At 54.9% G+C, this 17,583-nt stretch overlaps 8 protein-coding genes across 8 annotated transcripts; 3 read left to right on the top strand and 5 right to left on the bottom strand.

The window, feature by feature from the left end:
- Window positions 1-160: 160 nt before the first annotated feature.
- Window positions 161-1,927, bottom strand: BDY24DRAFT_386244 (GPALPP motifs-containing protein 1). The gene is made up of 5 exons (XM_076640079.1): window positions 1,324-1,927; window positions 1,059-1,134; window positions 852-958; window positions 602-754; window positions 161-411 (listed from the first exon to the last, which is right to left on the bottom strand). Exons 1-5 carry the CDS (start codon window positions 1,819-1,821, stop codon window positions 184-186), a joined length of 1,062 nt encoding a protein of 353 aa, XP_076497385.1. The 5' UTR covers window positions 1,822-1,927; the 3' UTR covers window positions 161-183.
- On the top strand, window positions 1,928-4,895 carry BDY24DRAFT_386235 (uncharacterized protein). The gene is made up of 3 exons (XM_076640078.1): window positions 1,928-3,096; window positions 3,182-3,868; window positions 3,976-4,895. Exons 1-3 carry the CDS (start codon window positions 2,128-2,130, stop codon window positions 4,483-4,485), a joined length of 2,166 nt encoding a protein of 721 aa, XP_076497384.1. The 5' UTR covers window positions 1,928-2,127; the 3' UTR covers window positions 4,486-4,895.
- A 296-nt stretch (window positions 4,896-5,191) lies between these two features.
- On the top strand, window positions 5,192-7,994 carry BDY24DRAFT_386227 (voltage-dependent anion channel-domain-containing protein). The gene is made up of 12 exons (XM_076640077.1): window positions 5,192-5,307; window positions 5,409-5,705; window positions 5,799-5,827; window positions 5,924-6,012; window positions 6,101-6,265; window positions 6,343-6,532; window positions 6,652-6,688; window positions 6,801-7,037; window positions 7,147-7,217; window positions 7,315-7,342; window positions 7,439-7,535; window positions 7,625-7,994. The coding sequence occupies exons 1-12, from the start codon at window positions 5,244-5,246 to the stop codon at window positions 7,698-7,700; spliced, it is 1,380 nt and encodes a 459-aa protein (XP_076497383.1). The 5' UTR covers window positions 5,192-5,243; the 3' UTR covers window positions 7,701-7,994.
- Window positions 7,995-8,122: 128 nt separating this feature from the next.
- Window positions 8,123-9,574, bottom strand: BDY24DRAFT_32285 (uncharacterized protein). Its single transcript, XM_076637041.1, has 10 exons — window positions 9,309-9,574; window positions 9,203-9,222; window positions 9,118-9,121; window positions 8,959-9,035; window positions 8,847-8,866; window positions 8,745-8,760; window positions 8,647-8,666; window positions 8,573-8,579; window positions 8,444-8,496; window positions 8,123-8,367 (listed from the first exon to the last, which is right to left on the bottom strand). The coding sequence occupies exons 1-10, from the start codon at window positions 9,402-9,404 to the stop codon at window positions 8,195-8,197; spliced, it is 486 nt and encodes a 161-aa protein (XP_076497382.1). The 5' UTR covers window positions 9,405-9,574; the 3' UTR covers window positions 8,123-8,194.
- A 406-nt stretch (window positions 9,575-9,980) lies between these two features.
- Window positions 9,981-11,003, bottom strand: TAF9 (chromatin modification protein). Its single transcript, XM_076637042.1, has 4 exons — window positions 10,766-11,003; window positions 10,626-10,680; window positions 10,401-10,540; window positions 9,981-10,263 (listed from the first exon to the last, which is right to left on the bottom strand). The coding sequence occupies exons 1-4, from the start codon at window positions 10,859-10,861 to the stop codon at window positions 10,075-10,077; spliced, it is 480 nt and encodes a 159-aa protein (XP_076497381.1). The 5' UTR covers window positions 10,862-11,003; the 3' UTR covers window positions 9,981-10,074.
- An 83-nt stretch (window positions 11,004-11,086) lies between these two features.
- On the bottom strand, window positions 11,087-11,432 carry BDY24DRAFT_386212 (uncharacterized protein). Its single transcript, XM_076640076.1, has one exon. It carries the CDS (start codon window positions 11,291-11,293, stop codon window positions 11,105-11,107), a length of 189 nt encoding a protein of 62 aa, XP_076497380.1. The 5' UTR covers window positions 11,294-11,432; the 3' UTR covers window positions 11,087-11,104.
- A 1,104-nt stretch (window positions 11,433-12,536) lies between these two features.
- BDY24DRAFT_434328 (RING finger protein) lies at window positions 12,537-15,659 on the bottom strand (the record flags this gene model as incomplete). Its single annotated transcript, XM_076644149.1, has 8 exons — window positions 12,537-12,568; window positions 13,326-13,478; window positions 13,564-14,723; window positions 14,800-14,870; window positions 14,950-14,985; window positions 15,060-15,198; window positions 15,290-15,365; window positions 15,461-15,659. The coding sequence occupies 8 exons, from the start codon at window positions 15,657-15,659 to the stop codon at window positions 12,537-12,539; spliced, it is 1,866 nt and encodes a 621-aa protein (XP_076497379.1).
- Window positions 15,660-15,895: 236 nt separating this feature from the next.
- On the top strand, window positions 15,896-17,390 carry BDY24DRAFT_31535 (uncharacterized protein). The gene is made up of 5 exons (XM_076637038.1): window positions 15,896-16,359; window positions 16,463-16,566; window positions 16,629-16,744; window positions 16,806-16,823; window positions 16,917-17,390. Exons 1-5 carry the CDS (start codon window positions 16,089-16,091, stop codon window positions 17,230-17,232), a joined length of 825 nt encoding a protein of 274 aa, XP_076497378.1. The 5' UTR covers window positions 15,896-16,088; the 3' UTR covers window positions 17,233-17,390.
- Window positions 17,391-17,583: the final 193 nt, after the last annotated feature.

Here is a 17,583-nt window from a genome sequence, read left to right as displayed (position 1 = left end):
CGTTGAGTCCGTTGCAGGGCTGACTGCTCTCGATTTTGCTCGCAAGGTCGAGAACTGGGAACAACATAACTGGAGAGAGGCAAAGGACCTGTACATCCGAAAGAAGCTCGGTACGAAAACGAAAACACCGAACCCAAACCCTCCCTCTCTCCCTCCCTCTCTCCCTCTCCCTCCTCCGCCACCTCACGAGAAAGCTCCCCCCTTCCCATGCCCAAACCTGCTCCCCAATCCCTTCGCATCCATGATACTCGCCGTCCGACTCTTATCATCCATCAACTTGCCCGTCACGTTCATGTGAAGATCTCGATCCCAGATCGGAGGAGGTCCGTCGTCCGCTCCTTTCCCCGATTTTTTGGCGTCGTCGGCAGCTTTGGAGTGCATGTCGAGCAGGGTGGAGGAGCGGTTGGCTTTCTGTGGGAGGTGGGAAGGAGGGAGGGGCGAAAGAGGGGAGGAGAAGGGAGGGGAGGAGGGAGGGAGAAGAGGGAGGAAGGGAGTGCGTGAGCGGGAGGGACGCGCGTTCGAACGACGAAAGAAAGAAAGAGGGAAGGAAAGGAAGGAGAGAGACATAGAGAGAACGAGTGAACGGGAAGGTACCACGAACATTATGCAGATCAATCTCCTCCTTCAACTCCTTGTCCCTCCTCTTCCTCCGTCGCATCTCGTCCGCTTCCGCCTCGTCCATGGGTTGGTTCTTGGCTGAGATCTCGGCTCGTTTCCTCTTGCCGGAGACTTCGTCTCGAAGTCGTTCTTGTCGCTGCAAAGAGACGAAGCGCAGAGAGCAGAGGTCAGCGAGAGAAGGAAGGGTCGAACGCGAAACAGAGAACGAGACGCAGAGGGAGACCAAAACGAACCTCAGCAGGCGTCTCCGTCCAGAGCGACTGATCCTCCTTCTTGATGGGAGCGGCAGAGACTCTGTTGAAAGCTGTTTGGCCTCGAGGGATCTTGGTTGGGTCGAGGTCTGTCAAATCGAAGGCGAGAGGAGCGAAGGGAGGGAAGGTGAGCTTCGACCGTTTCGATTTCAGCAAGGAAGAGCCTAAAAGCGAAAGAAAAGGACTGACTGCTGAGGATATCTCCAGCCTCGGGAGGTTTTAGCATCCACTCCTCTCGCTTGAGAACCTTGGGCTTTGCCGCTTCCTGTAAAAAGAGAAGAAGACGAACGAAGAGTGGAAGGAGGTTGAGAGGTCAGCTTCGTTCGATTCTCGTGTAGCTCCTTCGATCAAACTCCCAGACTGATTCTACTTCACAGGAGCAGCCTATACACCCTATTTATGCGATACAAGGTTTCAAAGCTCTAATCAAGCTCAAGATGAAACCTCTACTAACCTCTCTCTCCTTCGCCCACCTCGCCTCTCTCTCCTCAAAGTCCCTGACCGCTGAACCCGAGTAGGCACTCTCCATCCCTTCCGGAACAGGCATCGGTCCAACGACATCGTCGTCTGAATCGTCGTCGTCGTATCTTCCTCTTCTGGGAGGCGAGGGAGCTTGGTAGCCAGCGGGAGGACGAGAGGGACCGGCTGTTGGACGAGAAGGACCAGCGACGACGGGGACGGACGACTTGGTTTGACGAGCTGCTAGGAGATGAGGAGGGAGAGCAGGACCGAGGGAATCGTCTTCTTCTTCGTCGTCGGATTCAGGTTGAGGTTTGAATTGGAGATGAGGAGGGAGAGTGGGACCGATGGAGACTGAAGAAGAAGAAGGAGGAGCGGAGGGACGAGGAGGAGCTGGACCGTATGAGTCGTCGTCGGATCCGTCTTCTGATTCCTGCTGCTGTTGATCCGCTAGCTTCTGGAGGTGAGGAGGGAGAGTGGGTCCGATGGCCATGCTGAGAAAGATTGGAGAATCTGGTGGTGGAAGTTGGGAGTCGACTGAAAGCGAGGTCGGCGGCTTTCGAGCTAGCTTCTCCTCCTTCCCTCTTCTCTTCTGCTTCCCTCAACTACGACAACACCTCAACTTCCCTTCTCTATTCTATACCAACTCTATTCGACCCACATCTACACCTTCGCCTTTTCGAAACCTCCTGAAACACTCCAACTCAGCGAGATAGGACTCCGACGAACCCAACGGCCTCCCTCCTTCCCCCTCCTCTCTCTCCTCCTCTTCATCCTCCCTCTCTCTCTCTCTCCTACCATGGACGACTTTGATCTAGAAATGGACTCTCACTCTCCACCCATCACTCCAGCATACAATCCTGCTCCGCTCCGTCCTCCTTCACCTCGTCCTTCTTCGAAACCATCCTCCTCCTTCACCCAATCCGTCTCGTCCTCCTCCTCGTCCTCCTCCGTCCTGCCTTCTTCGCCAGCTTCGATACCAACGACCTCTGGAGCGGTTCGATTCCCTTCCTCCTTTGCAGATTTTAAACTTCCGACTTCACCCCATCAGGGAGGAGGGATCCACGGCTCGTTCTCGTACGGATCCGGAGCAGAGTCGACGTCGTCCGTCCCTCTTGGATTCGGAGCTCTTCTTGCCAACGGAGGAGGAGGAGGAGGAGGAGGCTCGGCAGGAATGGATCCCAACTCGTTAGCGGCCAAGAGAGCTCGGAGGGGGAGTCTCTTGAGTCTCAACAATCACTATCGAGGAACAGCAGGAGACTCAGCCATGGTCGACTCTGCGATCGAACAACATCGTCCGACGTCGCCTCTCTCCCTCTCTTCTTCCTCAGCAACCTTTCAATTCGGACTCGCTTCAACAAGTTCCTACTCCTCTACAACCTCCTCTCACGCCACAGCTCGTCCCTCAACCCCTCCTCTCAGCATCAGCAGTCCCTGGAACTCCTCCCTCACGCGCGACGGTCGACCAACCTCCTCGTCCTCGTCGTCCTCGATGATGATGATCTCTCCTCAGACCTCAGCGAAGGTTTTAACGAGACCTTCTTCGCCGGTCGCTCTGCTCAACCCACCGTCGTTCAGGGAGGTCATGTCCTCTCCGAAACGCGACGGAGGATCAGGAGGAGCGAGGTTCGAGACGGGGAGGATCGTGGGAGGAGTAGATCAGCAGTTGAGGGATCTGGAGGATCAGATGGAGCTGGGTGGTGGTGGTGGTGGTGGTGGAAGGGAGGGGATCGTTTCGAGACCTATAACGAGGACTCGGAATCTCAAGGTTCGTTTTCGTTCTCCTTCTCGTTCGTTTTCACCTCGCGTCGCGGCTCACCTCTTCCTCCTCCTTCTTCGACCTTTCTCCTCAGCCCCAAATCAAACGAACCACCACCCTCCTCGCAGCCGAAGCCATGCCCGTCGATTTCTACCGAGCCGAAGCCTCCCAGGAAGCAGACTGGCGTCGAAAAACAACCTCGATGCCCATCTCTCCAGCAACGCTCAAGATCCGGTCTTCCCTCAGTGGATCCACTCCTTCTTCCTCCTCTGCCGCTGCCGCCGCCAACCAGCATCGTCTCCAAGCAGGTCGGTTCCCCGAAGACGCAGATGTAGACGACGACATCTTTGCGAACGGAATGGGGGGGCAGTCTTCGGGATCGTCGGACGACGACGACGGGATGGACGACGGGAACGGGACGGATGGGGAGGGCGAAGGGAGTGTAGCTGGAGGGTCGGTGACGTCGACGTCGATACGGGAACGGACTTCGTTTGGCTCTCTAGGGAATTTCGGACTCGGAGGAGGAGGAGGAGGGCACTCGTCTGCGACTCCTCCTCCCTCGTTCGCGGTGCCTGTTCCAGCGACGGCGGGGATGTTTGGAGGGCATAGGATGTCGATGGAAGGAGGAGGAGGAGATGCGAGTATGGTGATTAGTTCTCCGGTGCTGGGGTCTGCGATGACGGGGATGGCGAGTCCTGCTGGGACGCCTGGAGGAGGAGGGGGGATGCAGGGCTGGAGGGATAGTGGGAAGGCGGGGAACAAGAGGAAGGCGGCTGATGATGTGAGTCCTAGCTGAGTTTTCTATGTTTTTTTTTCGTTTTTCAGTCGTTCGTACGAAAGCTGATCGTTCTCGTTCTCTCTCTCGCTGCTGGCTCTCTTCCTCGCCAGCGCTTCGAACCCTACACCAAACGACGCGCCGTCTCTCCTTCCACCGTCCTCTTCCCCAACTCCAACTCCCAACCCACCAACAACACCACTGCTTCCGCTCTTCCCACCCACACCTCTTCTTCTTCCTCCTCCTCCTCCTCCGCTGGAGCGAATCCCCTAGCCTCCCCCATCTACGGCCAACCCCCCTCCCTCCCTTCCTCCAACCTCTCCACGTCCACCCTCCCGATCCCCATCATTTCCAACACCCCTTCCCCGTACTACGCCACCACCTCTTCCCGCTCCCGAGCGGATTCTCCCGTTCCTCCGATGGCCTTCTCGAACGGGGGGAACTCGTCGACGGCAGGGGGAGCGGGAAGGAGTTTCGGAGCGAGCTCGCCCTTCACCGGACCGGGCTTGGGCCTGAGTTTGTTGCAGAGGGAGAGGGAGGGAAGGAGAGTCGTCGCGGCGGCGATGGAGATGGAGGAGGAAGGAGAGGGAGGAGGCGTGTTGGGCAGGATGAGGTTGGAGTAGTGGACGCCTCGGTTTTTGGGAGGGAGAGTTGGAATCTTTTGGGTTTTGCCTCCAGCTTTTTGGTTCCCCTTTTTTCATCTTTTGCTCGATAGTCTACCCCGTCTACTTTCTTGAATCTCGTCTCTATCTACTTCACCAGATCTCGTTCTTGATCTTCGTTCTCATCTCATCTCGTCTCGTTTCGTTTCGTTTGTTCTTCTTCTCTTTTTCGCCGTCGGCTGGGCTGACTTTTTTTTGTTGTAGTAGTAGTCCTCTCTCGTTTTCCGTTCGTCTTTGAATATCTGTTTCTCTCCCTGACGCACTGCATGGCATGCCTCTCTCGCCATCACCTTCTTTGCGCTCGAGTATTACTCAGAGATCAGAGCCAAAAGATCGTCGCAACTTGCGGTCTCTCTCCCTCTCAAAGGAAGCCCAGGCTTACGAGAACGATGAAGGAAGAAATCGCGACGGACGCGTCGAGCGACGAGCCGTCTCCTTTGGTTTCGTTTCTCAAAAATCTCCTTCGACGCTTCGCCACCTCGGATCAGACAGATCATTTCAGGTTCCTATGTACGGAGAGAAAGAGAGAGACGAAAGAACGAGAAGATAAGGAAACAAAGAATCGGCCCATGCCATGACGAAAGAAAGGCGGGGGTGTGGGAAGGGGAAGGAGGGAACAGAAGGTGAGCTTGCTTCTTTCGAACTCTCCTTCCTTCCAAGTTTTGCCCTCCTAACCACGACAACCCCCTTTTCCCTTTACAAAGAAAGAAGAACAAGCTATGAATCCTCCACCTCCTATAAGCAAATCCGATCATCACGTTATGATGCAGACGATGAAGGATCGTGAGTTTCTCTCTCTCTCTCCTCTCGAAGAAACGGACGGGCTGAGTGCTGACCTTTGCCGCCGGCTGCTCTTCCTTCCTTCTTTCCTTCCCTTGAAAAAGATTACCTCCCCGAATCCTCCAGTCCCATAGGCTACTCCCCTTCCCAAACGCTCTACACGCCTTCTCCGAACGTCACCCGTCCGTCCTCGCCTTCGAAACTGCTCCCTTACACGAGACCCAACTCGCCCAGCTCGAAACCGTCAGTGCAAGTCGTCGAGCGGCATCCTCAGCCCTGGTCCAAAGTCCACTGGACGAGGGACTGGTCGTGGGTCATGTATACGGTTAATCTAGGGACGGGAGCGGTCTCGTTGTGTGTTTCGAGTATACCGTATCCTTTTAGAGGCCAACATGCGATTGGTGCGTTCGTTCGTCGTCCTTTCGGTCGTCGGTCGTTCGATCCAATCGAAGCTCACCTCACCATCTCTTTTCCTTCTTTCCTTGATCGTCTAGGTTCTCTTTTCCTCATTCTCAACATTATCGTTCGTCTCTCCCTTCCGATTCAATCTAGAGAAAAGCTCGTCTCGTCTGAGTCTTCCCGCTCTCGCTGACTCTTCTTCCTTTCCCTCTCTCTCCAGATCATGGCGTTCAACATGTCCATGTCGACGCTTCGTCTCGTTCGCCATCCCAAGGCTTTCCGGGACTCTTTCTACGACGAGGTCGAAGGGTTCGTTCCGTCTCCTTTGTTTCTCTTCTCTGCCGATCTTGAAAACTAACGCTCGAAACTCGTCCTCGTCGCTCTTCTTCGAAAACAGGATCTGGTTCCCCGTCCTCCCTATCGCTTGGTCCTCCATCCTCATCGGAATCATCATCTACGGAATCCCCTATTGCGGTCCTTGGCTCGTCGAAGCCTGCTACGTCGCCTACTGGGTCTATTTCCTCGTCTCGGCAGCCTCGGGTCTCGTCGTTCAGTGCACCGTGTGAGTTCGCGTCTCTCGTCTCTCCCTCCGATTTCTATGCTGATACGATCCCTTTTTGATATGTTATGCTCCTACAGTCGATCCCTACCTCGTCACCTCGTTCACGTCGGTCCCTCGGAATGCCTCGAGGTCTTCCCGCTCATGCTGTTGGGATCGATAGGAGGACTCCTCGCTCCTCATCTGGCTGAGATCGATCCTTCGAGAGCTCTTACGGTCGTGATCTTCTCGTATATCATGCAAGGACTGGGGTTCTTCATGGGGTATCTTGTGAGTTGGCTCTTGTTTCTTTTCAAAGTTCGATTCGAGTCTCGACTGACGCGTCCGTTTCTTTTCCTCCCCCTCTCCCTCTCCCCCCTCTCTTCCTCTCCTCGCTCCTCCTCTACCAGAAACTGAGTCTCTGGATGCTCCGCCACATCACTCTCGGTGAGCTCACAACACTCCCTTCACGCTCTTCCCACCCCTCGTTTTTGACTCGATTCGCCACATTCGTTCGTTTCTTTCTCCCTCTTCCTCTTCCTCCCCCTCCCATCCACAGCTCGAGCCCCCTCCAAAACCCTCCTCACCTACGCCATCGCCTGTGGACCCCCAGGATTCACCGCTCTCGCCTGCATCAACCTCGGAAACGCAGCGCTCAAGATCTTCCCCGAAACCAACTTCATGGCTGGGTTCGACGGAGGATCGATGGATCCGCATCTGGTCGCGCAGGTGTTTGTGATGATTGGGGTGTGGTGGTCGTTGTTGTTGATGGGGATGTGTTGCTGGGTCCTGTTTAGTGAGTTGAAACGAACTTGGGGAGGGAGGAGGAGGAGGGCGTCCTTCGTCGTCGGCGAGGATTTCGGTTTTGCTGACGGGTTCCCTGCGATGGGTTTGCGTTCGCTTAGTCCACTCGAGATGGTTCTTCCTGACGCTGAACGAGATGAGGCAGTTGGGATTCATGGCCAAGTTCGAGATGGTCAGTTTGGATCGTTCTTCTTTGCCTTTCCTCGACCGCGTCGTCGAACTCCTCCTTACGCTGACTCCGGTTCCGCTCTCTCGTTCCCCTCTTCCAGTCCTGGTGGGCTATGACCTTCCCTCTCTGTAAGCCTACCCTCTCTGTCTTCCTCCCACACCCACCTCGAGAGGTTCGTTCCTGACTCCTCGTGTCTCCTTTCCTCTCCTCCTCTTTCCGAACAGCCGGCTTCATCTCCACCTGTGGCCGATTCGGAGAGTACTTCCCTTCTCGAGCCTTCGGGGTCGTCAACATCATTCTCACCTGCTTCGTCGCCTGCATGTGAGTCACCCATCTGCGCTTCTATTCCCTTGCCTTCGACGCGTCTGACCTCGCCCCGTTCCGTCTCTCTTCCCCTTCTCCTTCAACAGGTGGTGCGTCAACATCACCGGAACCACCACTCTCTTGTGGAACGGGATCCTACCTGGAGCTCCCGTCGAGGAATGAACCGACGACGAGGCTTTAGATCGTCAGGAGGAGCTGGCTATCGAACGATGGCTGGCGAGACGACGGGAGGGAAACGAACTTCATCGTCCACCTCTTCTTGCTTTGGATAGATTAGATGGGACAGTAGATCGGGAGGAAGATAGATTACCTAGACGCACGGTTAGATTTTGTTCGTGATTTTGCTATTCAGTACCTTTTTAAGAAGAGGGAGAGCAGAACGGTCGAGCGCGTTTTCGTCGACGGTCTTCTCTCTTTCGCATCCTATATATGTTTATACGATCTTCTTTTACGTGATCGAGTCGGAGATGAAAGGGAAGAAATCTTTCGAAAGTCTGCAATTCCATCTTGGAAGCCCTTGCGAGAAGCAGAAACGAAGACGAGTCGTCTTTCCGAAACTGCAGAATCCAGACGCGTCGGCCTCGTCGTCGAGAAGCACATCGAATCGATCGTTTCCTCTCTCTCTCCGACTCCCCAACCGCCAACAACAACCTCTCCTACCTTCTCTTCCCTCCCTTCTTCGCTTCCGACTCGCTCTCGGACGAAGAAGGAGGCGTTTCCGACATTCCGTCGACCATGACGTTCGAAACGGTCGAGGTCGATCTTGAAGTGGAAGCGGACGATTGGGTAGCGGGAGTGAAGCGAGAGACGAAGGTTTTGTTCATGTCGTCTGGAAAGCAAAGGTGAAGACGCATTAGGAACCGAAGTTGGCTCGGGGGAGGAAGAGCCAGAAGTTGAAAACGAACATCCAACGTAGAGAGTCAAGAACTCATAGCCCGGTGTGGGATCGGTTACGGTCCTTTTGAAGAAGATAGTGTAAACTTTAGAAGGCTCGAGATGTACGTTAAAGAGGGTGAAAGAGGAAAGAAGCTCACCACATGACTGATCAAAGAAGAAACGAAGAAGGGTGAGAGAAAGCGACGCGTCGACCGACTTGATTTGGACTCACCGTCTCGAACGAGATCGTTTCTGAAAGGTAAGAACAGCCGAGAAGATAGTTCAGTACGCGCAAATTCAAATGATGGAGAGCGGGGAGATTGGACGAACGATCCAGGCTTCATCACTGCTCGAAAAGAAGGAGATGCGTCGCGTCGAAACTTACGATCAGCTTCAACTTCACAGTGAACGGAAAGGAGCGAGTTCACTCACTGTGAGAGAAGGCAGCACGTCTTCACGAGCAAAGATTGATGGTTTGATGTCAGCTTTTCAGTTGCAGCGAAAGAAGGCGAAGGCGAAGGCGAAGGGAAAACTTAAAGCTCACCCAGCCAACGGCGAAGTCCACCGAAGCGGCGAGGGAGTGAAGAGCTCGGTGTTCTGGCGTGACTGGTGCGGGTAGTACTGAAGGCGAGAGACGAGACGGAGAGTTCGGATCTCATCAGTCTCGGTCGAAGATGTGCAGAAGATGGGAAGCGAGACGGACGTTGCTGGTTGAGCCAGGGAACGAGGGAAAGGGAGAGAGGTCAGCTCCACCTTGAGCTTCACATCATTCTGCTTGCTCTACTCACTTTCCTTCGAAGTTCATAGCCTGTTGAAGAAGAAGAGAACGGACAGGAGTGATGAGCTGAACGGACGTGAAGCGAACGAGGAAACATTAGAGCACAAGAACCTCACCTCTGACTGCTTGCACTCGTGAAGGACGACAGCACCACAAGTGACTCTCAACCATTCCTCATTGGGTTGTGGTTGGACGAAAAGGCCAGACGACATCGTTGAGAAGAGGAAGGGTGAGAAGGAAGGAGAAGGTGGTGGTCGGATGGCAGAAGACGAAACGGAGGGCAGTGCCGAGGTCGTCGCCTGTTGCTCGTGACTCTCGATGAACTTTCTGACGATCTGGAAGATCGAAGAGAGAGAGAAAGAGAGGACGAGTGAGCAATTCAGAAAGGGGAGAGAGTGGTCAAGGAAAGCGAAATAAATAAATTACACTCGAGACGCGTCGTCTTGTCTCTTCCTTTCCCTTCGTCTTGATCGCTGCCAGACTCGTCGCTCTCGCATGTCCACTCTATCCGAGCTCGAGAACAGATACGAATCCCGTGAAGGGCCTCATGCATCGTAATCGTCGTCCTCGTCCTCCATCCTCCTCTTCTCTCCCAACCCAGAACCCGTCGACGCGAGCAACGGAGGTCCCGAAGGAAGCTCAACCGGTTGCAGCTGCATCTCCTCCATATCCTCGTCTTCATCCTCCTCCTCATCTTCGCCTGCACCGTCCTTCGGACGAGGAGTAGCTCCGTCTCCCTCGCCTCCTCCCTCCGACTCGTCGTCCTCGGAGCCTGAGTCGCCTGCTGAGGAGCCAGAGTGGGAGGAGGCAGCTTCGCCGTATCCTGCTGGAGGCTGTTGAAAAAGAACGACGACGAAGAAGGCGAGATAGAAGAAGGAAAGGTCAGTCAGGAAGAGTCCGAACGCGTGGGAGGAGAGAGGAGAGAGGAGAGGAAAGGCTGACCTTGTTGGGGACGAGGTTGAAGTTGGGTGCGGTGAGAAGGTCTTTTGGGTTGGGGAGACGAAGAAAGGGTGTTTCTGGGACTGGAGGGAGAGGATTGGAGTTGACTGATTGGGCTAGAGGGATGAGGAACTGGAGAGGGCAAGGCAGGGAAGGGAGGAAGGAGAGGTCAGCTTGAGCTTCGAGCTTTGAGATCCCTCAGCTGTTCCTCCCTCCATCCTACCCAGAGACTACAGCAATCAAGCTGCCGATATACGAAGACGACTCACATCTCTTTCTCCTCCTTCCTTGAAACTCCAGTTGACCTTTGCTTGGACAGCGAGCGAAACGTCTTCGACATCCAGCTTCCCTCCCTTCCCGGCGTGTTCAGAGTAAGTCAGAGCGTCGAGGAGGGTGTCCGTTGTGTAGCCTGGAGATACAAATACAGCCAGGCGTCAGGTTCGAGTTCTCTGACGTAGAGAAGGCAGGAGAAGAGAGCTGAGAGATGGACGAACGGTGAGCGAACTCGAGAAGCTGATGAAGGACCTGAGGCGTGGTGTCGTCGATTCCCTGTTTCCATCCGTCCAGGAAAGAGACGAAGAGAGACGAGTCAACAGAAGCATAGAGTAGAGGCCTGACTGAATATGGAACTTACCTTGGAAGCGAGAATCAGAGCTATCACTCGAGCGTCTCGAGGAAGGTGCTGTTGAGAGGAGGAGGAGCCGGAGGGATCCGTTTGAGAAGGAGCCATGGACGAGAGAGGTTGGTTCTTTCGAGAGAGGGATGCGTAGTGGAGGGTAGGAAGGATCGGGGAGAAGATGTCGAGGTGTATTTGGGAAGCTGAGAAGTCGTCGGGCGAGCTGGATGGAGGATGAGAGCAACTCGAAGGGCAGGAACGAAAGGAGCTTTGAGCTTTCGTCCTCCCTTTCCCTTGACACCCATCTCAAACAAGGGACACCTTTCTCCAGACACTTTTGCAACATCAACAGACAACCTATCCCATTCTGCGTCCCTCGAGGCCCTTATTTATCTTCAAACCGAGATCCTTCGACGAAGAAATGGACGCTCTTCCCCCGCTTCCATTCCCTCCCTCCTTGTCCCTTCTTCTCTCCTCCATCTCATTCCCAGGATCGGCCCTCCCGTTGCTCGCCAACCCAAGTCCCAGGCGAAACCTTCCGTTCATTCCCAACGAGCTCAAACGAGAGGTCCTTCGCTTCTGCGATCTCCCAACGCTCGCGAAGACCTCGCTCGTCAGTTTGGCCTTCGTCGAACTCTCCTCCCCGATCCTCTACGACGACGTCGAGATCGTAGGTTTCATGAATATACCCAAAGCTGCTTTTCACCAGAGTGAGTCTCTTTCTGCCTTCTTGGGTACGGAAAGCAGCTGGTTGTCTCTTCTCTACGGAGCTGACCCTCGTCCCCCTTTTCTCTTTCCCTCAGGACTCTTCCCATCTCCCTCACCTCGAACCCTGCCTCTCTATCCCTCGAATCCGTTCCCTCAGTCTATCCCCTGCCCCTGCCGAGGACGTCAAAATGGAACCTCTCCCTCTCTCTCGAGATCGACTCGTCGAACCCGGTCTCCCTCACCCTCTTCGTCCTACGCTCTCGCTATCGGTCGTTGCCTCGATAGGGAATGGGACGAAGTGACCTCTCTGGTCACTCCTCGAAGGGTCAACCTCGTCGGTCGACCGATTCGCCTTTCCGTTGGCCTTCCGTACCTCTAATACCTCCCCGATTCAACGTGGCCAAACCTCTCTCTCCTTCACCTCGTCGACTGCCCAAACGCCCATGGATATGAATGGAACTGCCTACGAGGGGACCATAGAGATATCACCATCGTTCTGTGTTCGAAGGGATGGCGAACTGTTGGGGCCCTTTTGGTTTTCTGGAACGCTTGCGAGCAGTCAACGAGGGTGAAGGAGGTCGTCGTACAGTCGGCGTCGAAAGAGCTCTGTCGCAGGATCCAGGGGGAGCTTCAGTGGATGTGTGAGCAATGGAGACTTTCAGATAATGAGATCACTCGGAGGAATGATTCATCGGGAAGGGTGGTTGTGAAGAGAGGAGGCGCGTCGCGTCTCCTTTCACTCTTCGCTTCCTTCACTTCGTTCTCCCGTCTCCCTGCAACCTCTATCTTCACACCTCATAATAATACAATACTTCTACTCGATCTATTTCGATCTCTCAATTGTCTTTAGGAAGCCCCCGATCGGAGCTACGCAGGCCTCCCCTCTCGCTTCATCCCCTCGTCGCGTCCCCTTTTTGTCCCCATGCTTGCTCCCGTTCTTGTTGCTTGACCCGTAGGATCTGAATGCGTTTTCTGCCTCAGGTCGATCTCCCTTCCGACTCCAGCGAGACGTCCTTGTTACCGTCGCCTCGAAGATGAAACAATCGACCAAGACGCGTCTTCTCCTCCTTCCTCGAAACTCCTACAATACAGAGATCAAGATCGTGGGACTGTCTACAAACAAAGATGTGAAAGCCAAAGATGGACAGAAGAGAGAAAAGAGATATGCAAAGAAAGCTACGAGATCGAGAGGAGCAGAAGAGCAGAATCCGAAACCGAAATCAAAAGAATAAGAGCGAGACCGACATCGCCTACCCTCTCCTCCCTCCTCCAGTCAAAAGGACCTTCTGCCCCTTCTTCTTCAACTTTTTCCCTCCTCCTCCTCCGCCTCCGTTGGAGGAACTAGCCGGTACTCCCCCACTGCCACCAGCACTGCTCTCTCCCTCCCGATCCAAACGATTCCGTTCTCCCTCTTGAGCATCGAACCGTCTCCAAAGAGCAGCGACCTCTTCCTCGTCGACTTCGTTCCTACGACCATCCGGGCGACCGTACGAGGAGGAGGAGGATGAGGTGTGAAGAGCTGAAGCGAAGGAGCGAGCTCCCCAGGCGCCGAGGGAAGGAGGGGAGGAAGAAGGAGGTGGACGAGATCCTAGGGTTGAGGAGGTTCGGTCGAGAGAGGAGGAGAGGGTGGGATGTGGAGGGAAGGATCCGGAGGTACTGCTGGTGCCAACGTCGTCTCCCTCGTAGCCTTGACTCTCGAGAAGACTCCGTTCCAGAGCTTCCTCGAACTCGTCTCCTCCTTCTCCTCCCCAACCCCCTCCGCCGCGTCGTCCGTCATCTGGAGCTCGGCGATCCAACCCTCCTCCTTCCTTCTCCCGTTCAACAGCCTCAGCTCGTCGACGATCCCGTTCCTCCCTCTTCCCACGCTCACGTCTGCGGTGTCGTCGCTGCTTGAGCGGAGCGTCGAAGGCGGCGAGAGTTGATGGCGAGACAAGGGTCGAGAGGTCCGTTTCGACGAAAAGGATCGAGCATCCTGTTGGAAGGTGAGCGAGGTACTTGCATCGTCTTCGTAAATCGTCGTTCACTACGAGAAAGAAGGATCAGAGACAGATTAACCTCGAGTCAGTTCTCGTTTCCCTATCGAGACTCGAAGAGCAAACAGAACTCACTCGTTCCCTCCTCCGCTCCTTCGACGCCGACCTTCAGAAGAGAAGGGAAAGCCGAGTAGGACTTGTATTCGTGGAGGAGGACTCGAATGTCGAGAGGATGAAGGTAGATCTGCTGCCCGCCGTACGACTGGTAGAAGAAGAACGAAGGTTCTGGAGGAGGAGCGAGATGGGGTTTCCGTTGGTTCGTTCGAGGATTGGGGTTGAGGAGCGAGGATTTGGTGGGTGAGGTGGAAGGATAGGGAGTAGCTGGAGCGGAGACTGTTGTTGAGTTGGAAGGATCGGTGGGAGAGGAGGAGGACCAAGAGTGACCGAGCTGGTTGAGGAACGCGTGAGGGATGGGCGTTGCGGTCGTTGGAGCTGACCCGTTGGGGAGGGAGGAAGATGGCGAGGAGTTGATGGATAAGGATGAAGGGATGAAGGAGGGTGCATCGGCTGATGGGAAGAAGGGAGGGGGAGGGAGGATTGCCGACGTTGCCGTTCCGTTCGTCGAAGCCTGGAGGAGAACTCTGGAACGTTCCTCCCTCTTCCTCTGCACATCTCCCCTCTTCTCTAGTGTTTCCAGCAGAACTTCGACCTCCTTCATCCTCTGCAACACTCCCGGAGTCTCCAGCTCAGCTTTCGCTCGACTGATCTGCTCGACGACCTTCCCTCTCGCCGCATCGATGAAACCCAGTCCAACTCCGTCCTCTCCAGCACTCTTCTGCTCCCTCTTTTCAGCGTCGAGCTGCCTCACATCTCTCTCGAGCTCTCCGACCAGGTAAACGGGAGTGGCGAGCATGAACCGAGCGAAGGTCGAGACGTCGGGGAGGAATTGGAAGGGAGCTTCGTGAGGGAGGAGGGCTGAGGATGGCCAAGTCGATGAGCGAGGGAGAGCGAGAGTGGTGTGCTGAGGTCTTTGGATGAGTCGGAAGATATGAGCAGGATAGGTTGATGGTTGGTGGAGTGAGTTCCGAGCGGGAGCAGACACTGGTGGGAGGTCCTCGAAGTCGGAAGGAATCTCTGCGTGGTCGTGGTCGTTGGAGGGATGCGAGTGAGGAGGATGAGAGGGAGTAGTGGTAGCGATGGGACCTAGTGAAGGTGGAGGGGGAGAGATTTTGGGTTCGGGAACGACTGGCGACCAGGTTACGCATTTGAGGTCTCTCGAGTAGATGGTGTCGGTGCTGAAACGAGAGGGAGAGGAGGAGCGGGTGAGCTTGACGTCGCTCGGCTCTGATTATGACCAAAGGCCAGACTCACCAGATCGGGCATCGGGCATACTTCTCCTCACTGAGAGCGAGATAGTGCAGCACGCAAGAGAAGCAGTAGATCTGAAAAGGATGAGGCGAAGGAAGGATCAGCAAAAGAAGAACGACGAGTCGACGGTGAGCTCGAACGAGAGAAGCTCACATGTCCGCATCGAGTCATTCTAGGAGCGACCGGCACCTGCGAAGAAAGAGAGCGCCAGGGTCAGTATAACACTCTCGAACACTGCATGAAATCTGCAACAAGGGACGTACTCCGAGGCAGATCGGACAGCTCGGAAGGGAGGGCTCCCTCGACCTTGAGCTTGCTCGGCCTTCATCCGACGATTCTCGAACGAGCGATGGTGTAGGGGTTGGAACGAGGACTTGAAGGATGTCTGGCCAGTGGAAGAGGCTTCAAAGCAGAAGGTAAAGGCAAGCGGTCAGCTTCCGAGATCGAGAAATGGACGAACGTTGGAAGAGGGAGGGAGGGAGGATGAGCTCACATGTCTGAATCGGTAAAATAGACCGTGTAGTCTCCGGTTGCTTTCAACATGAACCTAAAGGAAGCGTTGACGAACTCTGATGAGGAGAGGGAAGAGAGGAATGTCAGCTTCCGAGGAGGAAGGCAAGGAAGGAAGGGAAGAAGGAGAAGGAGACGGGAGATCTAAACTCACTCTCCTTGTTGAAGATATTCCAACGAGCACCTTCCCCTCCTCCACCCTTCCTACTACGTCTAGGGACGACCGCACGCTCTGCTCTACTAGGCAACGAGAAGTTGAGAAGATGATTGGCAGCGTTCATCTTCCTTCCTCCTCCTCCTCCACCTCCTCCTCCTCCCGTTCCACCATTGGGTCCTTGGCCGTTGTTGGACATTCGAATCGAGCTCATCAAGATTTGGTTATGGGTGTGTGCTGAGGGTGTGATGGTTTTGGGGGAAGAGAGAGGGGGAGGATTGGAGAGGTGATTCGCCCGAGAAGGGCAAGGTCGACGCTGAAGGGCAAACAAGAGAGAGGGAGCGAACTCGAGTCATCATCGCGACCGGTCGACTTTTCGTCGTCACGGAAGGTTTTTTCTTCGTTCTTCCGCTTGGAGGTCAGACTCTGAGAGTTATTAGTAGATCTACAGAGGTGAAAATTCTCGATGCTCTCTTGGGCGTCGCATGCGCTGCGAGACTCTTGGTTGACCTGAACTTCGAGCTCACCTTTCCTCCTTCCTTTCCTCCAACCGTCACAACCTGATCTGCCTCATCGACGCAGTAAAGCAGATCTCTACCATCTCGCCTACCTTTCGACGACCCTTGCCATGCGCTCCAGTCATATCCTTCGGTCCATCTCTCTGCCCACACATCATCAACCCTCCCTCTCGTCCTTCTCCTCCCTCCTCTCGTCGTCTCAGCCAGCTCTCCTCACAGGTCTCATCTCCCACTGGCCAGCTCTCGACAACTGGACAGTCAAGAATAATCTAGGGCGTCTTCGGGAACGAGCTTCAGGGATCTTGGTTCCCGTAGAGTGGGCTCAGAAGGGACGAGGGTTCATGGACGAAGGGGAGAAGGGGAAGACGACGATGCTGCTCGGTTCGTCTCCCGTCTTTCTTCCTTTTTCTTACGATAACAGGACATACATACACGAAATTTCGAGTGTAGAGACTGACTCCTACAATCTTATCTTAACCCACAGAGACGTACCTCGACGCTTTCATTCTTGACCGGATTCCTTCCGAGGATCCTACGATGCTGCCGAATCTCACGTTCTATCTTGCTCAGCATGATCTCTTCGATTCGGTTCGTCTCCTTTCCTTGTTCGCTAGGACGTAGAAACTGATCAGAACGTTTCCTTTGCTCAGATACCTGAGCTGCTAGAAGACATACCCGGTCCCTTTCTCGAAGACTACCTCTCAGCAGGGAAGGGAGAGGTGTGGCAGAAGAACATCTGGCTTGGACCAGCTGGAACTTTCACTCCGTTCGTCCCTCTTTCCTCTTCTTCTTCGAGACAGTCCTGACAGTTCATCTTATGCCTATAGCATACATCGGGATCCCTAGTTTGTCGCTCTCTCTCCCTTCTCTCCGGTTGTGTTCGCCGAAGGTTTCTGACGCGTCGCCCTTTCTCCCCTCCTTTCTTCCTCCCTCGACAGCCACAACCTCTTTGCGCATCTTTCCCCTTCACCGAAAACCATCCGTCTCTACCCTCCGACCATACCTACCTCCACCCTCTACCTCGCTCCCCCTCCTCAACATCAAACGTCGCGTCTCCCAGTTTCGCCGCCCAACGTCTCTCTTCCAGACTGGCCGCTCTTCGAGGAAGCTAGGAGAGAGGAGAGGAGCGTGGTTATCAAGAAGGGGGAGGCCGTGCTGATACCAGAAGGCTGGTGGCACTCCGTTGAAGGTGTGGGCACAGGCGAAGGGGGGGAGGACAGCGAGAGACTGAGCGTCAACTTTTGGTTTCGATGATGATGCTTCTGAAAGCTGTCTCCTTCATTTCCCCTAGCCAAAGCCCCGGAAAGTGAGAGTATCGCCCTAGTCTCGAACCCTCCTCTTTCTCTCGCCAACTCGATAACAATTTTCGCCGAGTAAATGAGCTCGAAAGCTGCGGTCGGAGATGGCCTCAACCTGCTTCCCTCCTTCCTTATGGCTTCCAACCTCCACCACCCTCCAAAATGGGCGCCAACGACACTTCCTCGCCGCTGAACGAATCCTCTTCTACTACATCTCCCATCCCTCGAGGTTTCGATCCCCCCTGGGGACTGGCTTCTCTCCTCCTCCCTTTCGCTGCCAGCTTCCTCGGTGGAGGTCGTCGAACTC

This window comes from Mrakia frigida, assembly GCF_051309035.1.
Source record: "Mrakia frigida strain ATCC 22029 unplaced genomic scaffold BDY24scaffold_12, whole genome shotgun sequence".
In the NCBI taxonomy this organism is placed as follows: Eukaryota; Fungi; Basidiomycota; class Tremellomycetes; order Cystofilobasidiales; family Mrakiaceae; genus Mrakia; species Mrakia frigida.
This window is presented reverse-complemented; position numbering and strand designations above follow the sequence as displayed.